Raw genomic sequence first — 18862 nt, forward strand, 5'->3', positions numbered from 1 at the left:
GCGGAGCCACTTCCTTCTACCCGGGAAAACGAACACAGTTCTTCCCAGTCTGTAAGAAACAAATGCTGACTGCAGTTGTTAGGAAACTTCTCTGCATCGGGTGGTGAGCCTTGAGGGTCTCTCTCTCTCTCTCTCACTCTCACTCTCACTCTCACTCACTCACTCACACTCTCTCCTATTGCGCTAGGGGGATACATATAAAAAAAAAAAAAAAAAAAAAAGTTTTTTTCTGGCAAAGTGTTCTGGGTTAACATGGACCCTGCCACTCATGTATCTCCACCGGATCCCCTCGAGGTGTCTGCAGGATCCTCCAGCACCCTGCTTACGATTGAATCATTGTCAGCTATTATGGAGACCTTTGTGTCCTGGGTGGAAGTGGCTTGTCAGGGACAGGGCGCAAGGAAGCGACCCCCGCCTAACCCCATGTTATCTGAAACTTCGGATTCAGAATCTGAGCCTATTTCTGCAGTTGCAGGTACCTCATCTGGGATTGGTGTCTCGGGTACTGTCTCTTCAGACAGTGAGGAGGACGTTTCGGCATCAGCCATAGCCCGAGAGGAAGCGTTGGTAAACGCGCTAATTGTATCTGTTCAAGAAACCTTAAGATTACAGGGTTTTCCGTCGGAAGTAGCGGAGACTGAGATCCCCTTTGGGACTAAAAAATGCATCAAAGTGGCGAAGGTTTTTCCATTGCCCAAATGTTTTGGCAATCCGATCAAAGAAGAATGGAATCTGCCAAAACGCACTTCTGCTATTTCTAAACGCATTAACAGGCGTTATCCGTTTGAGGAAACCCTCATTAAGAAATGGACAGAACCACCTGTGGTGGATTCACCAATTGCTAGAATGAATAAAGCCACGGTTATTCCATTAGAAGACGCTCCGTCTTTTAAGGATCCGGTGGATCGCAAGATAGAAGCTATGTCTCGCACCATGTTTTCCTTGATTGGATCAGCTTTCAGACCAATAATTGCTATTGGGCTGGTTTCACAGACTGTAACTGAATGGACCAAATGGTTACGCCGGGACTTAGAAGAGGTCCCTCAGGCGGTATCAGATTTGTTGGAACAGATGACACAGGGGTTACAGTTTGTGTGTGATGCGGCGTTAGACGCCACTCCATTATTGGCGCGAGCATCAGTTTCAGCAGTGGTTCTCAGACGTACACTGTGGCTAAAAGGTTGGTTAGCCGACCAAGGTTCCAAAAAAGCATTGGCTAATATCCCCTTTTCAGGAGAGCGTTTATTTGGAGCCAACTTGGAGAGATCATTAAGGATCTCACAGGAGGAAAGAGCACCTTTTTACCGCAAAATGCTAAGGGTAAAGGACCTTGTCAAAGACAAGGGCCTTCTTTTTCTGCTCACAAAATTTTTTTTTCGTCCCGCGGGTGAAAAAATTAAGTCCTCCAAAGCTCCTTCAGGAGGCTTCAGGGGACGTTGGTCGGGCAAGCAAAAGCCCGCCCCTTCCAGACCTGAAGATAAGTCTACTAAACCCTGAAGGTGCGCCCCCATTCATAACTGGGGTGGGGGGACGTCTTCGCCGGTTCCCGGATCCATGGCTCTCCAGAATCCCGGACAAGTGGGTTTGCGAAGTCATAAGGTCAGGGTACAAGATCGAGTTTCGATCTCTCCCACCGGTGCGATTCTTCCCTTCCAATATCTGACTATCCCCGGATCGTTTAGAAGATCTGCGGAGAGCAGTCACGGATTTACTACAACAAGGAGTGGTAGTCCACGTTCCTTGGACAGAACGTTTTCAAGGGTTTTTATTCAAACCTATTTACAATACCCAGGAAAGAGGGCAAAGTGCGTCCAATTCTGGACTTAAGGGCACTCAATTCCTTTGTCAACATAAGAAAATTCAAAATGGAATCCATTCGCACAGTAGCAGCCTTCCTGCATTCAGGGGATGTCCTAGCGTCCATAGACATCAAGGACGCCTATCTTCACATTCCCATTTACGCAGGACATCAGCGGTTTCTACATTTTTCCGTAGAAGAGAACCACTATCAGTTTGTGGCGTTACCTTTCGGTCTTGCCACGGCTCCTCGGGTCTTCACGAAGGTGTTTGCCCCAATGTTGGCACTACTGCGCCAAAGAGGCATATCGATTCTAGGTTACCTAGACGATCTCCTGCTTCATGCAGAGTCTCCACAGACCCTGCTACAAAACATAGAAATTACTATGATTTCTTTACAGGAATTCGGGTGGCTGGTGAACCAGCAGAAGTCATTTCTGGTTCCCACCCAGAGGCTCGAATATCTGGGTCTAATTCTAGACACCTTCAGGACAAGAGTTTTCCTTCCGGTAGGGAAACTCCGGAAGATTCAATCAGCAGTCCAGTTGTTACTATCCAACAGCTGGTCTTCCCTTCGGACTTGCATGAGGGTTCTGGGGTTGATGGTGGCTTCCTTCGAAGCAGTCCCATTTGCCCAGTCCCATACCCGAATTCTTCAGCAAGAGATTCTTCTCAGATGGAATCGGAATCCGGAATCCCTGGACTATCGGATCCGATTGAGCAAACAGACCAGAGAGTCTCTGGTCTGGTGGCTTCGGTCTCCGATGCTCAGCCAGGGAAAGTAATTTCTGCCAATATATTGGACGATAGTGACCACGGATGCCAGCCTATCCGGATGCGGAGGAATTCTTGGTCAGTTATCCGTTCAGGGACTTTGGTCCCCGGAAGAATCCAGGTTACCGATAAATGTATTGGAACTGAGAGCGATCAGACTTTGTCTGATTCACTGGACCGAGCAGCTCCAGGGCAGCCCGGTTCGGATCCAGTCGGACAACGCCATGGCTGTGGCTTATGTCAATCACCAAGGGGGCACCAAGAGTGTCCGGGCGGCCAAGGAAGTGGCTTGCATTCTTCGCTGGGCGGAACGGTTTGTTCCAGCTATCTCTGCGGTGTTCATTCCGGGGGTGGAGAATTGGCAGGCAGATTATCTCAGCCGTCAGACTCTGGATCAGGGGGAATGGTCCCTCCATCCAGAAGTTTTCCACCAGTTGTGCCTACGTTGGGGCACCCCGGATGTGGATCTGTTGGCATCACGATTCAACAGAAAAGTACAGAGATTTGTGGCTCGCTCCCGCGATCCTCTAGCAGAGACCGCAGACGCGCTGGTCGCCCCGTGGGGGCAATACCAGCTAATGTATGCCTTCCCTCCTCTCGGGTTACTGCCAAGACTTCTTCGCAGGATAGAGGAAGGAATTCCAGTAATCCTGGTAGCTCCGGACTGGCCTCGCCGAGCTTGGTACGCCGACTTGGTCAGACTGGTGGTGGACGTCCCGTGGAGACTTCCTCTCAGGGAGGACCTACTGTCTCAGGGACCGATCTTCCATCCTGCTTTACGATCGCTGGCTTTAACGGCCTGGCTATTGAGACCCAGGTGCTGAAGGACAAGGGTTTGTCAGCTTCAGTTATTCCTACTCTAGTTAAAGCAAGGAAAGCGACTTCCAGAAAGATTTATCATCGCACATGGAAGTCCTACATTGCATGGTGTGAACCTCTGGGGTTCCGTCCACGGTCTTATTCGGTTAGTCGAATATTAGCTTTTCTGCAACAAGGGGTTGAGCAGAAACTGGCCTTGAGCACTATCAAGGGTCAGGTCTCGGCATTAGCTATCTTCTTTCAGAAGCCTTTGGCTACTCATTCCTTGGTGCGGAATTTCATCCAGGGGGTGCGACATCTGGCTCCGCCAGTGCGCGCGCTGTTACCACCCTGGGATCTTAATTTAGTATTGTCGGTTCTTCAGAAACCTCCCTTTGAAGATATTAGGGAGATTCCTCTACCTACGTTGTCCCAGAAGGTGGCCTTCTTGGTGGCTATCACTTCTGCACGCAGGGTGTCAGAACTGGCCGCATTATCTTGTCGTTCCCCATATCTGGTGGTTCATAGAGATAAGGTGGTTCTTCGTCCGAATCCATCCTTCCTACCAAAAGTGGTTTCAGAATTTCATCTGAATGAAGAAATTGTATTACCTTCCCTGTGTCCTAAGCCCAGTCATCCTCGGGAGTTTGCTTTACACTCCTTGGATGTGGTCCGGGCGATCAGGGTATACTTGAAAACGACAGACTCGTTTCGCAAGACGGATTCACTTTTTGTGGTCCCGGATGGACCCAAAAAGGGGTTGCCTGCATCTGCCGCGACTATTTCCAAATGGATCAGGCAGACGGTGGTACAGGCTTATTCTATTAAGGGTCGGGAGCCCCCGTTCCCTGTTAAGGCGCACTCCACTCGGGCACTTAGTGCGTCATGGGCCTTTCGCCATCAGGCGTCAGTGGTCCAGGTGTGCAAGGCGGCTACCTGGTCGTCGGTGCATACCTTTACAAAACATTATAAAGTTGATGTAATGGCATCGTCGGATGCCTCGTTTGGCCGCAAGGTTTTGCAGGCCGCAATTTGAGGAGACCAGTGGTCTACCTCGAGGGTTTTTTTCCGTTGGAAATTTTTATTTGAGTCTCATTCTTTGTTTATAATGAGCCTTTAAAACTTCTAGTTGGCACCGGTTGGGCCTTCTAGATTGGATTTTGATTTCTGTCAATCCCACCCCTCATTTGTGGGACAGAGAAAATCGGATTTTTGTAAGATCTTACCGTAAAATCCTTTTCTCTTAGCTCATTGACAGACGTAGTACCCGCCCCTCTATCATTGAGTTGGGTTGGGTTAAATTCTGTTACTGCTTTACAACAGAACTGATTTCCTGTAGCAGAGAGAGGGAGGATATACCCTCTGGGACTGCCCCTAGGGTGGAGCCAGAACGTTTTTTCTTTCTGCCTAGTCCTACTCCTGCGGAGACAACATAACCCAATTGATGTGAATCAAAGAGGACTACGTCTGTCAATGAGCTAAGAGAAAAGGATTTTACGGTAAGATCTTACAAAAATCCGATTTTTTTTCTATGTGTTGCACAGGCATTCATCTTTGTGACGCTCCTTAGCCTCCCTGTGTGACTAGCCTTTGTTGCAGGCGGAGCATTTTTTTTTTTTTTTTTTTTTTATGTACAAGGTTCAGGAGTGCGCTAATGTACAGAGAGCAGAGTCCAGGGCTGTGTTGGGTACAGAGTTCAGGGAGCCGCTGAGGGCAAGCTGTCCCTTGTAACCACAGAAGGCTTCTGTATTTACAAGTGACAGCAAGAAGTTGGAGCGGACGGTGAAACCTGGAGTTTCGGCCATGTTCCAGCTGCAAAACTGGGGGTGAGGGTCACATGACAAAGCCTTGAGGGCCACAGTGTGCCCACAAGCCTTGTGTTTGACATGCGTGCTTTAGAACATAGTTCTAGATCCTAGGCCCAGAACAAGCATTTAGTAAAAAAAAAAAGTATCATAAGTGTCAGAACTTCTTATTTTTGGCGTTTGTTGGGGTCAGTGACTCAACCAGCATCCAAGCATCAGAATAACAGGCAGGTAACTAGCATTTTAAGGAGAGGTTAGCAATTACATCCTCTATTAGCCTTGCATGACAGATCCCCTTTACCCACAGCAGAGAAAAATCAGATCTGCCCTGCCAGACTGGGCTGTCTGTGTGGCAGCGCTTAACTCAGAATTGGATGGACAGAAAAAAATAAACTTTTGTCAGGTAAAACAGCTCCCCTTGTATGTAGGCCACCTGTGTATGTAGCGATTTGCCTTTAGTGCAGCTTTACAAGATGGTATGCACAGTGAAGTGACATAGTTTTAGGTACAACCTTCATAGCTGTATACAGACCTATTGACTATAGCACATGTTGTTTTTTTTTTTTTTAATTTTTTTTTTTCCACAGATTTTTTGCCGAGGAGAAGTAAACCTTTATCAGTGTGAAGACATGAGCAATCAGGCTGACTACTATGTATGTATCAAAATGACTTCTGTAATTTAAAATTCAAGTTTGGTTGCACATGAAATTGCAGTTCTATGTCGCTGTTGACATTCTGTACTAAATGTGTTATTACCTGTAGCCAGAATATAAAAGTTCAGTGGGATTTTTCAGGCAACTACTATTAACAATGTTATATTTATATTTATATATATATATATATATATATATATATACATATATATATATATATATATACAGTGGGTACGGAAAGTATTCAGACCCCCTTAAATTTTTCACTCTTTGTTATATTGCAGCCATTTGCTAAAATCATTTAGGCTCATTCTTCTTCCTCATGAATGTACACATAGCACCCCATACTGACAGAAAAACACAGACTTGTTGACATTGTTGCAGATTTATTAAAAAAGAAAAACTGAAATATCACATGGTCCTAAGTATTCAGACCCTTTGCTGTGACACTCATATATTTAACTCAGGTGCTTTCCATTTCTTCTGATCATCCTTGAGATGGTTCTACACCTTCATTTGAGTCCAGCTGTGTTTGATTATACTGATTGGACTTGATTAGGAAAGCCACACACCTGTCTATATAAGACCTTCCAGATCACAATGCATGTCAGAGCAAATGAGAATCATGAGGTCAAAGGAACTGCCTGAAGAGCTCAGAGACAGAATTGTGGCAAGGCACAGATCTGGCCATGGTTACAAAAAGATTTCTGCTGCACTTAAGGTTCCTAAGAGCACAGTGGCCTCCATAATCCTCAAATGGAAGACGTTTGGGACGACCAGAACCCTTCCTAGAGCTGGCCGTCCGGCCAAACTGAGCTATCGGGGGAGAAGAGCCTTGGTGAGAGAGGTAAAGAAGAACCCAAAGATCACTGTGGCCGAGCTCCAGAGATGCAGTCAGGAGATGGGAGAAAGTTGTAGAAAGTCAACCATCACTGCAGCCCTCCACCAGTCGGGGCTTTATGGCAGAGTGGCCCGACGGAAGCCTCTCCTCAGTGTAAGACACATGAAAGCCCGCATGGAGTTTGCTAAAAAACACCTGAAGGACTCCAAGATGGTGAGAAATAAGATTCTCTGGTCTGATGAAACCAAAATAGAACTTTTTGGCCTTAATTCTAAGCGGTATGTGTGGAGAAGACCAGGCACTGCTCATCACCTGTCCAATACAGTCCCAACAGTGAAGCATGGTGGTGGCAGCATCATGCTGTGGGGGTGTTTTTCAGCTGCAGGGACAGGACGACTGGTTTCAATCAAGGGAAAGATGAATGCGGCCAAGTACAGGGATATCCTGGACAAAAACCTTCTCCAGAGTGCTCTGGACCTCAGACTGGGCCGAAGGTTTACCTTCCAACAAGACAATGACCCTAAGCACACAGGTAAAATAACGAAGGAGTGGCTTCACAACAACTCCGTGACTGTTCTTGAATGGCCCAGCCAGAGCCCTGACTTAAACCCAATTGAGCATCTCTGGAGAGACCTAAAAATGGCTGTCCACCAACGTTTACCATCCAACCTGACAGAACTGGAGAGGATCTGCAAGGAGGAATGGCAGAGGATTCCCAAATCCAGGTGTGAAAGACTTGTTGCATCTTTCCCAAAAAGACTCCTGGCTGTATTAGATCAAAAGGGGGCTTCTACTAAATACTGAGCAAAGGGTCTGAATACTTAGGACCATGTGATATTTCAGTTTTTCTTTTTTAATAAATCTGCAACAATGTCAACAATTCTGTGTTTTTCTGTCAGTATGGGGTGCTATGTGTACATTCATGAGGAAGAAGAATGAACCTAAATGATTTTAGCAAATGGCTGCAATATAACAAAGAGTGAAAAATTTAAGGGGGTCTGAATACTTTCCGTACCTACTGTGTATATATATATATATATATATATATAGTATCTTTATTCCTAAAATATGCCCTTTAAAAAAAACACAGCATGGCTGATTCATACATACATTACTTGCATCTGTAATAGGGGTGTTGAAAATGATTGGTGTATCAATGCATCGCGATTCAGCCTTTTAACGATTCTGCACCGATGCAGAATCCCAATTAAGCATCCAGGCTCCCCCCCCTCCCCCCACAGAAGTGTCATTACTGCACTGGCAGTGTAATGTGTTGGTGCTTTTCCACAGCCTGCTTCTGACATGTGAGCCGGTGGGCTGGCTGAACTTTGCGGCACTGCACCACAATTGGATGTTGTAGTCTCAGGAGGCGGGCGCTGCAATACGTCAGCATGCCGCCCCCACCCACGCTATCCCCCTACTCTGGAGCTCTGCACACCTGTCATCTCCCCTATGGGCAGGCACAGCACTGCTGTGACAGACATGTTACATGGAAGAGCACAGGGATAAGGCACAGAGTCTGCTGCGAGGGGGGGGGGGGGTGGGTAGGAGTGCACAAAATGTTTTACATGACTAGAGACCAGCTTGTCATCCTTAATGTAAGTGAGGGGCGAGTATATAAAAGTGGCACATCCCCCACCTGCTGCACCTATCCAGTCTGTGTGTACTGAGTGCCTATCGCATTGGGGGCTGCACTCCTTTTTTCCATCTAGTTCCTTCCTGAGATTTCCCTATAATCTTTCCCCTCTGGAAACATCCACTAATCTGCAGGCAGTATACTTCTTTCTGATTGCTGATTGGAATGCCTTTTTTTTTTTTTTTTTGCTGTAATGTTGACCTGTTGTCTATCCAAGTTGCTGCCAAAAGACTGCTCAATGATTTGTTAAAGTGAAATCAAAGGGTAGTAGTTTTTCTTTAAAATAACATATACTTAACTCCTGACCATCTTTGTATCATATCTGCAGTCTCTAACCATCTCCTGTAGTATGTCTGCAGTCTCTAACCATCTTCTGTATCATGTCTGCACTCTCTGACCAGCTCTTGCACCATGTCTGCAGTCTCTGACCAGCTCCTGTACCATGTCTGCAGTCTCTGACCAGCTCTTGCACCATGTCTGCAGCCTCTGACCAGCTCTTGCACCATGTCTGCAGCCTCTGACCAGCTCTTGCACCATGTCTGCAGCCTCTGACCAGCTCTTGCACCATGTCTGCAGCCTCTGACCAGCTCTTGCACCATGTCTGCAGCCTCTGACCAGCTCTTGCACCATGTCTGCAGCCTCTGACCAGCTCTTGCACCATGTCTGCAGCCTCTGACCAGCTCTTGCACCATGTCTGCAAAAATGACTTGACATCCACATTGGTGTGCATGAAAACTGAGGTAAACTGATGTAAAACTGATGTCTCTGCAAGTGAAATCTGCACCGTTTTCCCATAAGTTCCCATCAGCATGAAATACAGCAACATCATGGGTTATACACAAATAAAAAGGTGGTGAAGGAGTTGAAGTACAGTCAAACACAGTGGGAGGATGAAAAGGAAGGGGTTCAGATGTGCAGGATATGAGAGGTGAGAAGTTAGCCCTTTCTTGCTGCCGCCACCTCCCGACCCTTTTCTTAATGTGGGGAGATGGGTATTCGTGTCATGTGACCACTGTGATTGGCTGTCACAGCAGTCACATAATCGTAAAGCTCCCAATCGCAAGTATGCATCGGAAGCTTCCCAGGCCCTGCTGGTAACTGTGCTGGGAGCATGCAGGGTGCACGGTCTTGGCACAGAAAAGTGTTTACATAGGGCTGCATACATGTGGCCTCTGTGTTAAAGCCCACTCACCAGGAGGCTGCATATATGCATACCATTGGGGGGAGAAGAGGTCAATATACTGCCACTAGAGACAGGGTGGAGATGAGATGTACAGGAGAGGAGTGGGAGGTAACAAAGGATTTAAAAAAACCCTGCATTAAACTTCCCCTCCCCAACCCTAAACCTGTTGCTGTTTGTGCTCTGGAACAAACAAATGAGTGTTCATTCATTAGCTTCTCCTTCCTTCATGGTGAGAGGAAGGGCCAGGCTCTTAGATGTACAGTCAGGTCCATAAATATTGGGACATCAACACAATTCTAATCTTTTTGGCTCTATAATGGATTTGAAATGAAACAAACAAAATGTTCTTTAACGGCATACTTTCAGCTTTAATTTGAGGGTATTTACATCCGAATCAGGTGAAAGGTGTAGGAATTACAACTGTTTGTATATGTGCCTCCCACTTTTTAAGGAACCAAAAGTAATGGGACAATTGGCTGCTCAGCTGTTCCATGGCCAGGTGTTATTCCCTCATTATCCCATTTACAAGGAGCAGATAAAAGGTCCTGTGTTTATTTAAATTGTTTTATTTGGAATCTGTTGCTGTCAACTCTCAATATGAGATCCAAAGAGCTGTCACTATCGGTGAAGCAAGCCACCATTAGGCTGAAAAACAAAACAAACCCATCAGAGAGATAGTAAAAACATTAGGTGTGGCTAAATCAACTGTTTGGAACATTTTTAAAAAGAGAGAACGCATCGGTGAGCTCAGCAACACCAAAAGACCCAGAAGACCACGGGAAACAACTGTGGTGGATGACTGAAAAATTCTTTCCCTGGTGAAGAAAACACCATTCACAACAGTTGGCCAGATCAAGTACACTCTCCAGGAGGTAGGTGCATGTGTATCAGTCAACAATCGAGAAGACTTCACCGGAGTGAATACAGAGGGTTCGCCCCAAGATGTAAACCATTGGTGAGCCTCAAAAACAGGAAGGCCAGATTAAAGTTTGCCAAACATCTAAAAAAGCCTTCACAGTTCTGGAACAACATCCTATGGACAGATGAGACCAAGATCAACTTGTACCAGAGTGATGGGAAGAGAAGAGTATGGAGATGGAAAGGAACTGCTCATGATTCAAAGCATACCACCTCCTCAGTGAAGCATGGTGGTGGTAGTGTCATGGTGTGGGCATGTATGGCTGCCAATGGAACTGGTTCTCTTGTATTTATTGATGTGACTGCTGACAAAAACAGCAGGATGAATTCTGAAGTGTTTTGGGCAATATTATCTACTCCTATTCAGCCAAATGCTTCAGAACTCATTGGACGGTGCTTCACAGTGCAGATGGACAATGACTCGAAGCATACTGCGAAAGCAACCAAAGAGTGTAAGGGAAAGAAGTGGAATGCTATGCAATGGCCAAGTCAATCACCTGACCTGAATCAGATTTTGAGCATGCATTTCACTTGCTGAAGACAAAACAAAGGAAAATGGCCCAAGAACAAGCAGGAACTGAAGACAGTTGCAGTAGAGGCCTGGCAGAGCATCACCAGGGATGAAACCCAGCATCTGGTCTGTCTATGCGTTCCAGACTTCAGGCTGTAATTGACTGCAAAGGATTTGCAACCAAGTATTAAAAAGTGAAAGTTTGATTTATGATTGTGAATCTGTCCCATTACTTTTGGTCCCTTTAAAAAGTGGGAGGCACATATACAAACTGTTGTAATTCCTACACCGTTCACCTGATTTGGATGTAAATACCCTCATATTGAAGCTGAAAGTCAATTTAGGTGGTAATAGCCCCTCCTCATCCCCTGGTACTGACTCCTGGATCATTTTACTTCCTAATCGCTGCTTGTGTAGTGTAGATTCTCCTGGTGGCTGCAGGTGCCTGTTTCTGTGGGTGGTGAGTCTAATGGGGTCCTCTCCCTCTCTGCTGAGGTTCGCTTGGTGCTTTGTGCCTGGTGACCACAGGTGGTGCTGCCAGCGCGGTGGGAGTTGTCCCTTTAGCAGTGTTTTACACTTTTTTGCGGGGTCCCCCTGGTTACTCATGGAGTCTTTGGAGCACATTTCCCCACCTGATCCCCTCTGAGGCTGCGGGGCCCTCCGGGTCCCAACCATCCATCCATGCCCTGGAGTCCTGACGGGGATCCTGAATCTGATTCAGCCGCTGCGGACGTGGGTCACCTTGTTGGGTCTGCAACCACCCGCCTGGAATCCTCGGATAGTGAGGGAGATTCCCCCATGTCTGCGACCGCGCATTAAAAGGCGCTGGTGAATGCATTGATATCTCTGCATGAGACCCTGAAGATTGGTGAGGCGTTCTCAGCACAGACGTTCTCAGGGGGTCTGGACTCTGGCAGAGCCCAGACTGCCGCTTAGTGTACTGGAACTTCGAGCGATCAGACTTTGTCTGGCTCATTGGACAATCGTCTTTAGGGGTGTCCGGTACGAAATCATTCCTACAATGCCACAGCCGCGGTCTTTGTCAATCATTAAGGGGACACAAGAATTGTCATGGCGGCTTGGTAAGTAGCTGGCATTCTAAGGTGGGCTGACTGATTCGTTCCAGCCCTCTCAAACTTGTGCCATAACTCCTGGGCAGGATTCAGGCAGAAGGGATTCAGGTCATTCTAGTCGCTCCAGACTGGTCTTGCTGGTCTTGGTATGCCGATCTGGTATAGCTGGGCGCCGATGCTCCTGAGGGACTTCCTCTCATGGAGGATCTGCTGTCCCAAGGACCAGTCTTTCATCCTGCCTTACAGTCTCTGGCTTTAATGGCTTGGCTGTTGAACACCAAGTGCTGAAGAGTGGAGGTTTGTTTGAATCTGTGATTCCTGCACTGTTAAAAGCTTGGAAATCTGCCTCCAAGTACATCTGCCATCGTACGTGGAAGACGTACATTGCATGGAGTCTCTTGGGGTTCATCCTCGCTCCTTCTCGGTGGATCAGATCTCAACCCTCATTCAATGGGGGGTCAAGCAAAAATTGCCCTTGAGTACCATCAAGGGCCAGGTATTGGGTTTTGGATGTTTTTTTCTAAAGACCTTTGGCCACACACTCCCTGGTTCGTACCTTTTTTTTTTTTTTTTTTTTTTTTTCCCCCAGGGTTTCCGACATTTGGTTCCTTCCGTATGGGCTTTGTTGCCGCCCTGGAATCTTAATGTGGTGCTTTCAGCTCTACTGAAGCTTCTCCTTGAAAATATTTGGGAGGTTTCCCTGCTTATGTTGCCCCAGAAGATGGTCTTTGGTGGCTATCTTCTCTGCATGCAGGGTGTCGGCACTGACGGCGTTATCTTGTCGTTCACCTTATGGTGCTTCACAAGGAAAGGTGGTACTTGCCTCTGTCTGTCATTTCTTCCTAAGGTGGTCTCTGACTGTCATTCTAATGAAGACCTTGTGTTGCCTTCCCTGTGTCCCAGGCCTAAACGTCTCAAAGAAATTGCCTTGCATGTCTGAAAAACAAGAGAACTCCCCCAGGGTTTTTTTTTTTTTTTTTTTCTTTTTTTTTTTTTAGCAGCAATTCATTCCAAAGGAAAGGTATTTATAAAAGTACCAAAAATTATTTTATTTTACAATTCTGTTATGAAATGGGTTTTCCAAGAATAAAAGTATGAGCTCTGGGTTACAAAAATATTGCTAAAATATCCAGCAGTGAAGAAAGAACCATGCATAGTTACAAATCGGTACTACAGCATATTGACCCAGACAAATTTTGATCATAAAACAGGGATATATATATATATATATATATATATATATATATATATATATATATATATATATATATATATATATATATATATATATATATATATATATATATATATATATATATATATATATATACACACACACACACAGTGCCTTGCGAAGTATTCGGCCCCCTTGAACTTTGCGACCTTTTGCCGCATTTCAGGCTTCAAACATTAAGATATAAAACTAATTTTTTGTGAAGAATCAACAAGTGGGACACAATCATGAAGTGGAACGAAATTTTTATTGGATATTTCAAACTTTTTTAACAAATAAAAAAACTGAAAAATTGGGCGTGCAAATATTATTCAGCCCCCTTAAGTTAATACTTTGTAGCGCCACCTTTTGCTGCGATTACAGCTGTAAGTCGCTTGGGGTATGTCTCTATCAGTTTTGCACATCAAGAGACTGAAATTTTTGCCCATTCCTCCTTGCAAAACAGCTCGCGCTCAGTGAGGTTGGATGGAGAGGGTTTGTGAACAGCAGTTTTCAGTTCTTTCCACAGATCATCGATTGGATTCAGGTCTGGACTTTGACTTGGCCATTCTAACACCTGGATATGTTTATTTGTGAACCATTCCATTGTAGATTTTGCTTTGTTTTGGATCATTGTCTTGTTGGAAGACAAATCTCTGTCCCAGTCTCAGGTCTTTTGCAGTCTCCATCAGGTTTTCTTCCAGAATGGTCCTGTATTTGGCTCCATCCATCTTCCCATCAATTTTAACCATCTTCCCTGTCCCTGCTGAAGAAAAGCGGGCCCAAACCATGATGCTGCCACCACCACCATGTTTGACAGTGGGGATGGTGTGTTCAGGGTGATGAGCTGTGTTGCTTTTACGCCAAACATAACGTTTTGCATTGTTGCCAAAAAGTTTGTTTTTTGGTTTCATCTGACCAGAGCACCTTCTTCCACATGTTTGGTGTGTCTCCCAGGTGGCTTGTGGCAAACTTTAAACGACACTTTTTATGTATATCTTAAATGGCTTTCTTCTTGCCACTCTTCCATAAAGGCCAGATTTGTGCAGTATGCGACTGATTGTTGTCCTATGGACAGAGTCTCCCACCTCAGCTGTAGATCTCTGCAGTTCATCCAGATGTTTAAAGCTTGGGAAATCTTTTTGTATCCAAATCCAGCTTTAACCTTCTCCACCAGTATCTCTGATTTGCCTGGTGTGTTCCTTGTTCTTCATGATGCTCTCTGCGCTTTAAACGGACCTCTGAGACTAACAGTGCAGGTGCATTTATACGGAGACTTGATTACACACAGGTGGATTCTATTTATCGTCATTAGTCATTTAGGTCAACATTGGATCATTCAGAGATCCTCACTGAACTTCTGGAGAGAGTTTGCTGCACTGAAAGTAAAGGGGCTGAATAAATTTGCACGCCCAATTTTTGTTTTTTTATTTAACAAAGTTTGAAATATCCAATAAATTTCGTTCCACTTCATGATTGTGTCCTACTTGTTGTTGATTCCTCACAAGAAATTAGTTTTATATTTTTACGTTTGAAGCCTGAAATGTGGCAAAAGGTCACAAAGTTTAAGGGGCTGAATACTTTTGCAAGGCACTGTGTATGTATATATGTGTATATATATATTATTCATTTGTTTGGCTTCAGAAAAGGTATATTTACCGCTAATGGATAAAGCTAAAGATAAGAGTTTGTATGATCAGGTATATTCACCAGAAAGTCCATGGGACTCAAAAGGGGTCTGTAAGCAAAAAGTGGCTTACGAGTGATCACATTTAAGGCTGGCCCAAATTCCACAAGAAACACACCCACAACCTTGCCACTCCCTTATGAGGTAACTAAATTAGTAGTTGGGTAGAGCACCCCAATTGTTATCATAATGAAAAAGCTTTTTGCATCCAAGACAATTTCCTACATGTCTTGGATGTGGTCCGGGCAATTAGGGTGGGCCTGGCAGCTACGGAGTCTGTTAGGAATTCAGACTCACTTTGCTTGCAAAGGGTTGCCTGGTTCTTCTGCGACCATTTCCAGATGGATCAGACAGAAGGTGGTTTAGGCCTAGTGCATCAGGGGTCAGGTTCCTCCTTTTCCTGTTTAGGCGCACTTCACTAGGGTACTTTAGTGTCTCCTGGGCTTCCTGTCTTCAAGTGTCAGTGACGCAGATTTTGCAAGGTGGCCACTTGATCATCAGTGCACACTTTGTGGTTGTGTTGGCATCTGTGTATGCTTCTTTTGGCTGCAAGGTTTTGGTGGCTGCTGTTTAGAGGACCTGATCCTCTTTGAGGATATATTGTTTTTCAAGCGAGCACCAGTTGTTTATGGTTGAGCTCTGTTACCTGGTTGCCTATGGTTTTCCTTGGGAATTTTTTTCTGATGTTTTCCCACCCCTCATGTTTAGAATCAGGGGCTGTGTCCAATGAACAAAAAGAGAAATTGGGATTTTTGACTTACTGTAAAATCCATTTCTCTGATGTTCATTGACGGACACAGCACCCACCCCTCCTGTGGATTACCCCTCTGTGGATTTGGCCTTCTGACACTTCTTGTAACAAAACTGAGTGCCTATAACTGAAAGTAGGTGTGTACACCCTGGGACTGCCCATAGGTGTAGTCAAGCTTTTTTCCTGCCTAGTGTCCTACTCCTGTAGGAGGCAGTATAACCCAATGGTTAAGAAGAATCAGGAGCTGTGTTAATGAACATCGGAGAAATGGATTTTACGGTAAGTTAAAAATACCATTATTTTTTAAATTGGGCCCACTTTAAGGGTTGGGCATCAACAGGGAAAAATGCACCATTCTGTGTTTGTCCTACGTGATTATATACCAACCCAGTTCCAAAAAAGTTGGGACACTGTACAAATCGTGAATAAAAAAAGAAATGGACTCATTTAAAAAATCTCAAACTTATATTTTATTCACAATATATAGATGGCATAACAAATTTTGAAATGTCACTCCAAATATTGGCTCATTATGGATTTCATGAGCTAAACATTCCAAAAATGTTGGGACAGGTAGCAATAGAAGGCCGGAAAAGTTAAATGTACATATAAGGAACAGCTGAAAGACCAATTTGCAACTTATTAGGTCAATTGGCAACATGATTGGCTATAAAAAGAGCCTCTCAGAGTGGCAGTGTCTCTCAGAAGTCAAGATGGGCTGAGGATCACCAATTCCCCCAATGCTGCGGCAAAAATAGTGGAGCAATATTGGAAAGGGGTTTCTCAGATAAAAATTGCAAAGAGTTTGAAGTTATCATCTACAGTGCATAATATCATCCAAAAATTCAGAGAATCTGGAACAATCTCTGTGCGTAAGAGTCAAGGCTGGAAAGCCATACTGGATGCCCGTGATCTTCGGGCCCTTAGACTGCGCTACATCACATACAGGAATGCTACTGTAATGGAAATCACAACATGGGCTCTGGAATACTTCCAGAAAACATTGTTGGTGAACACAATCCACCGTGCCATTTGCCGTTGATGGCTAAAACTCTATAGGCCAAAAAAGAAGCCATATTTAAACATGATCCAGAAGCACAGGTATTTTCTTTGGGCCCAGGCTCATTTAAAACGGACTGTGGCAAAGTGGAAAACTGTCCTGTGGTCAGACAAATCAAAATTTTAAGTTTTTTTGGAAAACTGGGACGCCATGTCATCCGGACTAAAGAGGACAAGGACAACCCAAGTTGTTAACAGCGCTCCGGACTGCATCTCTGATGGTATGGGGTTGCATGAGTGCATGTGGCATGGGAAGCTTACACATCTGGAAAGGCACCATCAATGCTGAAAGGTATATCCAAGTTCTAGAAGAACATATGCTCCCATCCAGACGTTGTCTCTTTCAGGGAAGACCTTGCATTTTCCAACATGACAATGCCAGACCACATACTGCATCAATTACAACATCATGGCTGCGTAGAAGGATTCGGGTACTGAAATGGCCAGCCAGCAGTCCAGATCTTTCACCCATAGAAAACATTTGGCGCATTATAAAAAGGAAGATGCGAAAAAAGACTTAAGGCAGTTGAGCCACTAGAGGCCTGTATTTGACAAGACTAGGACCAACATTCCTATTCCTAAACTTGAGCAACTTGTCTCCTCAGTCCCCAGACATTTGCAGACTGTTATAAAAAGAGGGGATGCCACACAGTGGTAAACATGGCCTTGTCCCAACTTTATTGAGATGTGTTGATGCCATGAAATTTGTTTTTTTTTTTTTTGAAAATTTGTATTTTAAGTTTTCACAAAACAGACAAATACAACACCATGCCACACAGGGCAGCACTGGAACAAAACAATTAACAGGTCAATCCCGCCCCACCCCCCCCCCCCCCCAGGCTCCACCCAGTAGGTCCACCACGCAAAAATAAGCCCCCACCAGGGACATAAATGCCCCTCAAATCCGTCCTGGCAGAAGATGAGCAAGGCCACAGGACAAAGATATTAGTCCAGCAAGCAAACGGTAATTAGCAACCTCGTATCTTATTCAGAGAACAGAGAAACATTTTGGCAAAGTAAAAACATTCAGTACTACACCCCCCCAGCTAACCCGAGTCAGCACACCATAGGATCTCTAAGGCTGCTCAACGGAGGTAGAGGCCGGGGAATCTGTCCATATCTTCCACACCTTATCAAATTTGAGAGGACACCCCCCTGCTGAGATACCTAGCTTTATAGAGCGGAGTCACCTTATTAACCAGACCCTTCCAAAAGAGGATCGTGGGAGCCAAGGGGCTTTTCCAGTGTAGGAGCAGGGCCTTACGAGCATAGAAAAGAAGCAAACTGACCAGCGTGTGAATGGCCCTCGCGGGGGTCAAGCCATCCACCAACCCCAAGAGACAGACCTCTACAGAATTAGGAACCGGAATCTTAACCACCTCCGCGATGCAAGCTAACACAGATGCCCAATAGTCCCGGACCAACGGGCACCGCCAGAAGACATGGCTAAAGTCTGCTGGAGAATGCGAGCAACGCCAGCACTCCGCAGAAGACGTCTGGTAAATACGTGCCAGCCTCGCCGGCGTATAATAGATCCTATGTAGAAACTTAAAATGAATCAGGCGATCCCTAGCAGAGACTAAGTAAGCGAAGTAATCATCCCAGTCATCACCATCCAGGTCGGGCACTTCCTCCACTCAGCGTTCCCTACACCTGCGCACCGCCAACGGAGTAGTAACAAACCGTTCTTTATACAACTCCGTGAGGGGTTTCCGCATATCCGCCGCCTGCACAACCGTTTCCAGCGTCGAAGCTTTAAGCTCCACACAGGAGGAACTGAACTGTGCCAGAAATGCATGACGGAGCTGAAGATGGCGAAAAAGATATTGATTGGGTAGATTATATCGTGCCTTTAGGGCATCAAAGGTGCAAAGTTCACCACCGGAGGTAACATCCCCCAGTGACCTCTACCCCTCTAGTTGCCCAGATAGCAGGATCAGGAATCGAGGTAAAATGAGGAAAGTTAGGATTCCACCACAGTGGGGAGGCCGGTGACACCCCAGTCGCTCCAGGCTCCATCAGCAACCGCATATGGTCCCAGGCTTTGATGGTGGAGCGCATCGTTCCCGTTAGCCTAAAGTGGGCCTTGGATCCGCGATGTAAAAGAAGACGAAGGCTCTCATAGGAACCCAAAACAGCCGCCTCCAGCACCGTGGCAGAATC

At 45.5% G+C, this 18862-nt stretch overlaps 1 protein-coding gene across 1 annotated transcript in view; it reads left to right on the top strand.

Moving 5' to 3' along the window:
* Positions 1–15907: 15907 nt before the first annotated feature.
* The window catches only part of SYCP2L (synaptonemal complex protein 2 like), a gene marked incomplete at its 5' end in the record, with an annotated part of 320901 nt that continues 317946 nt past the window's right edge, over positions 15908–18862 (top strand). The window contains one exon of the mRNA XM_082258962.1: positions 15908–15919. Within this exon, the coding sequence (XP_082115088.1) occupies positions 15908–15919 (12 nt within the window). The remainder of the gene's footprint in view (positions 15920–18862) is intronic.

This window comes from Pelophylax lessonae (assembly GCF_965119305.1).
Source record: "Pelophylax lessonae genome assembly, chromosome: 5".
NCBI classification, from domain to species: Eukaryota; Metazoa; Chordata; class Amphibia; order Anura; family Ranidae; genus Pelophylax; species Pelophylax lessonae.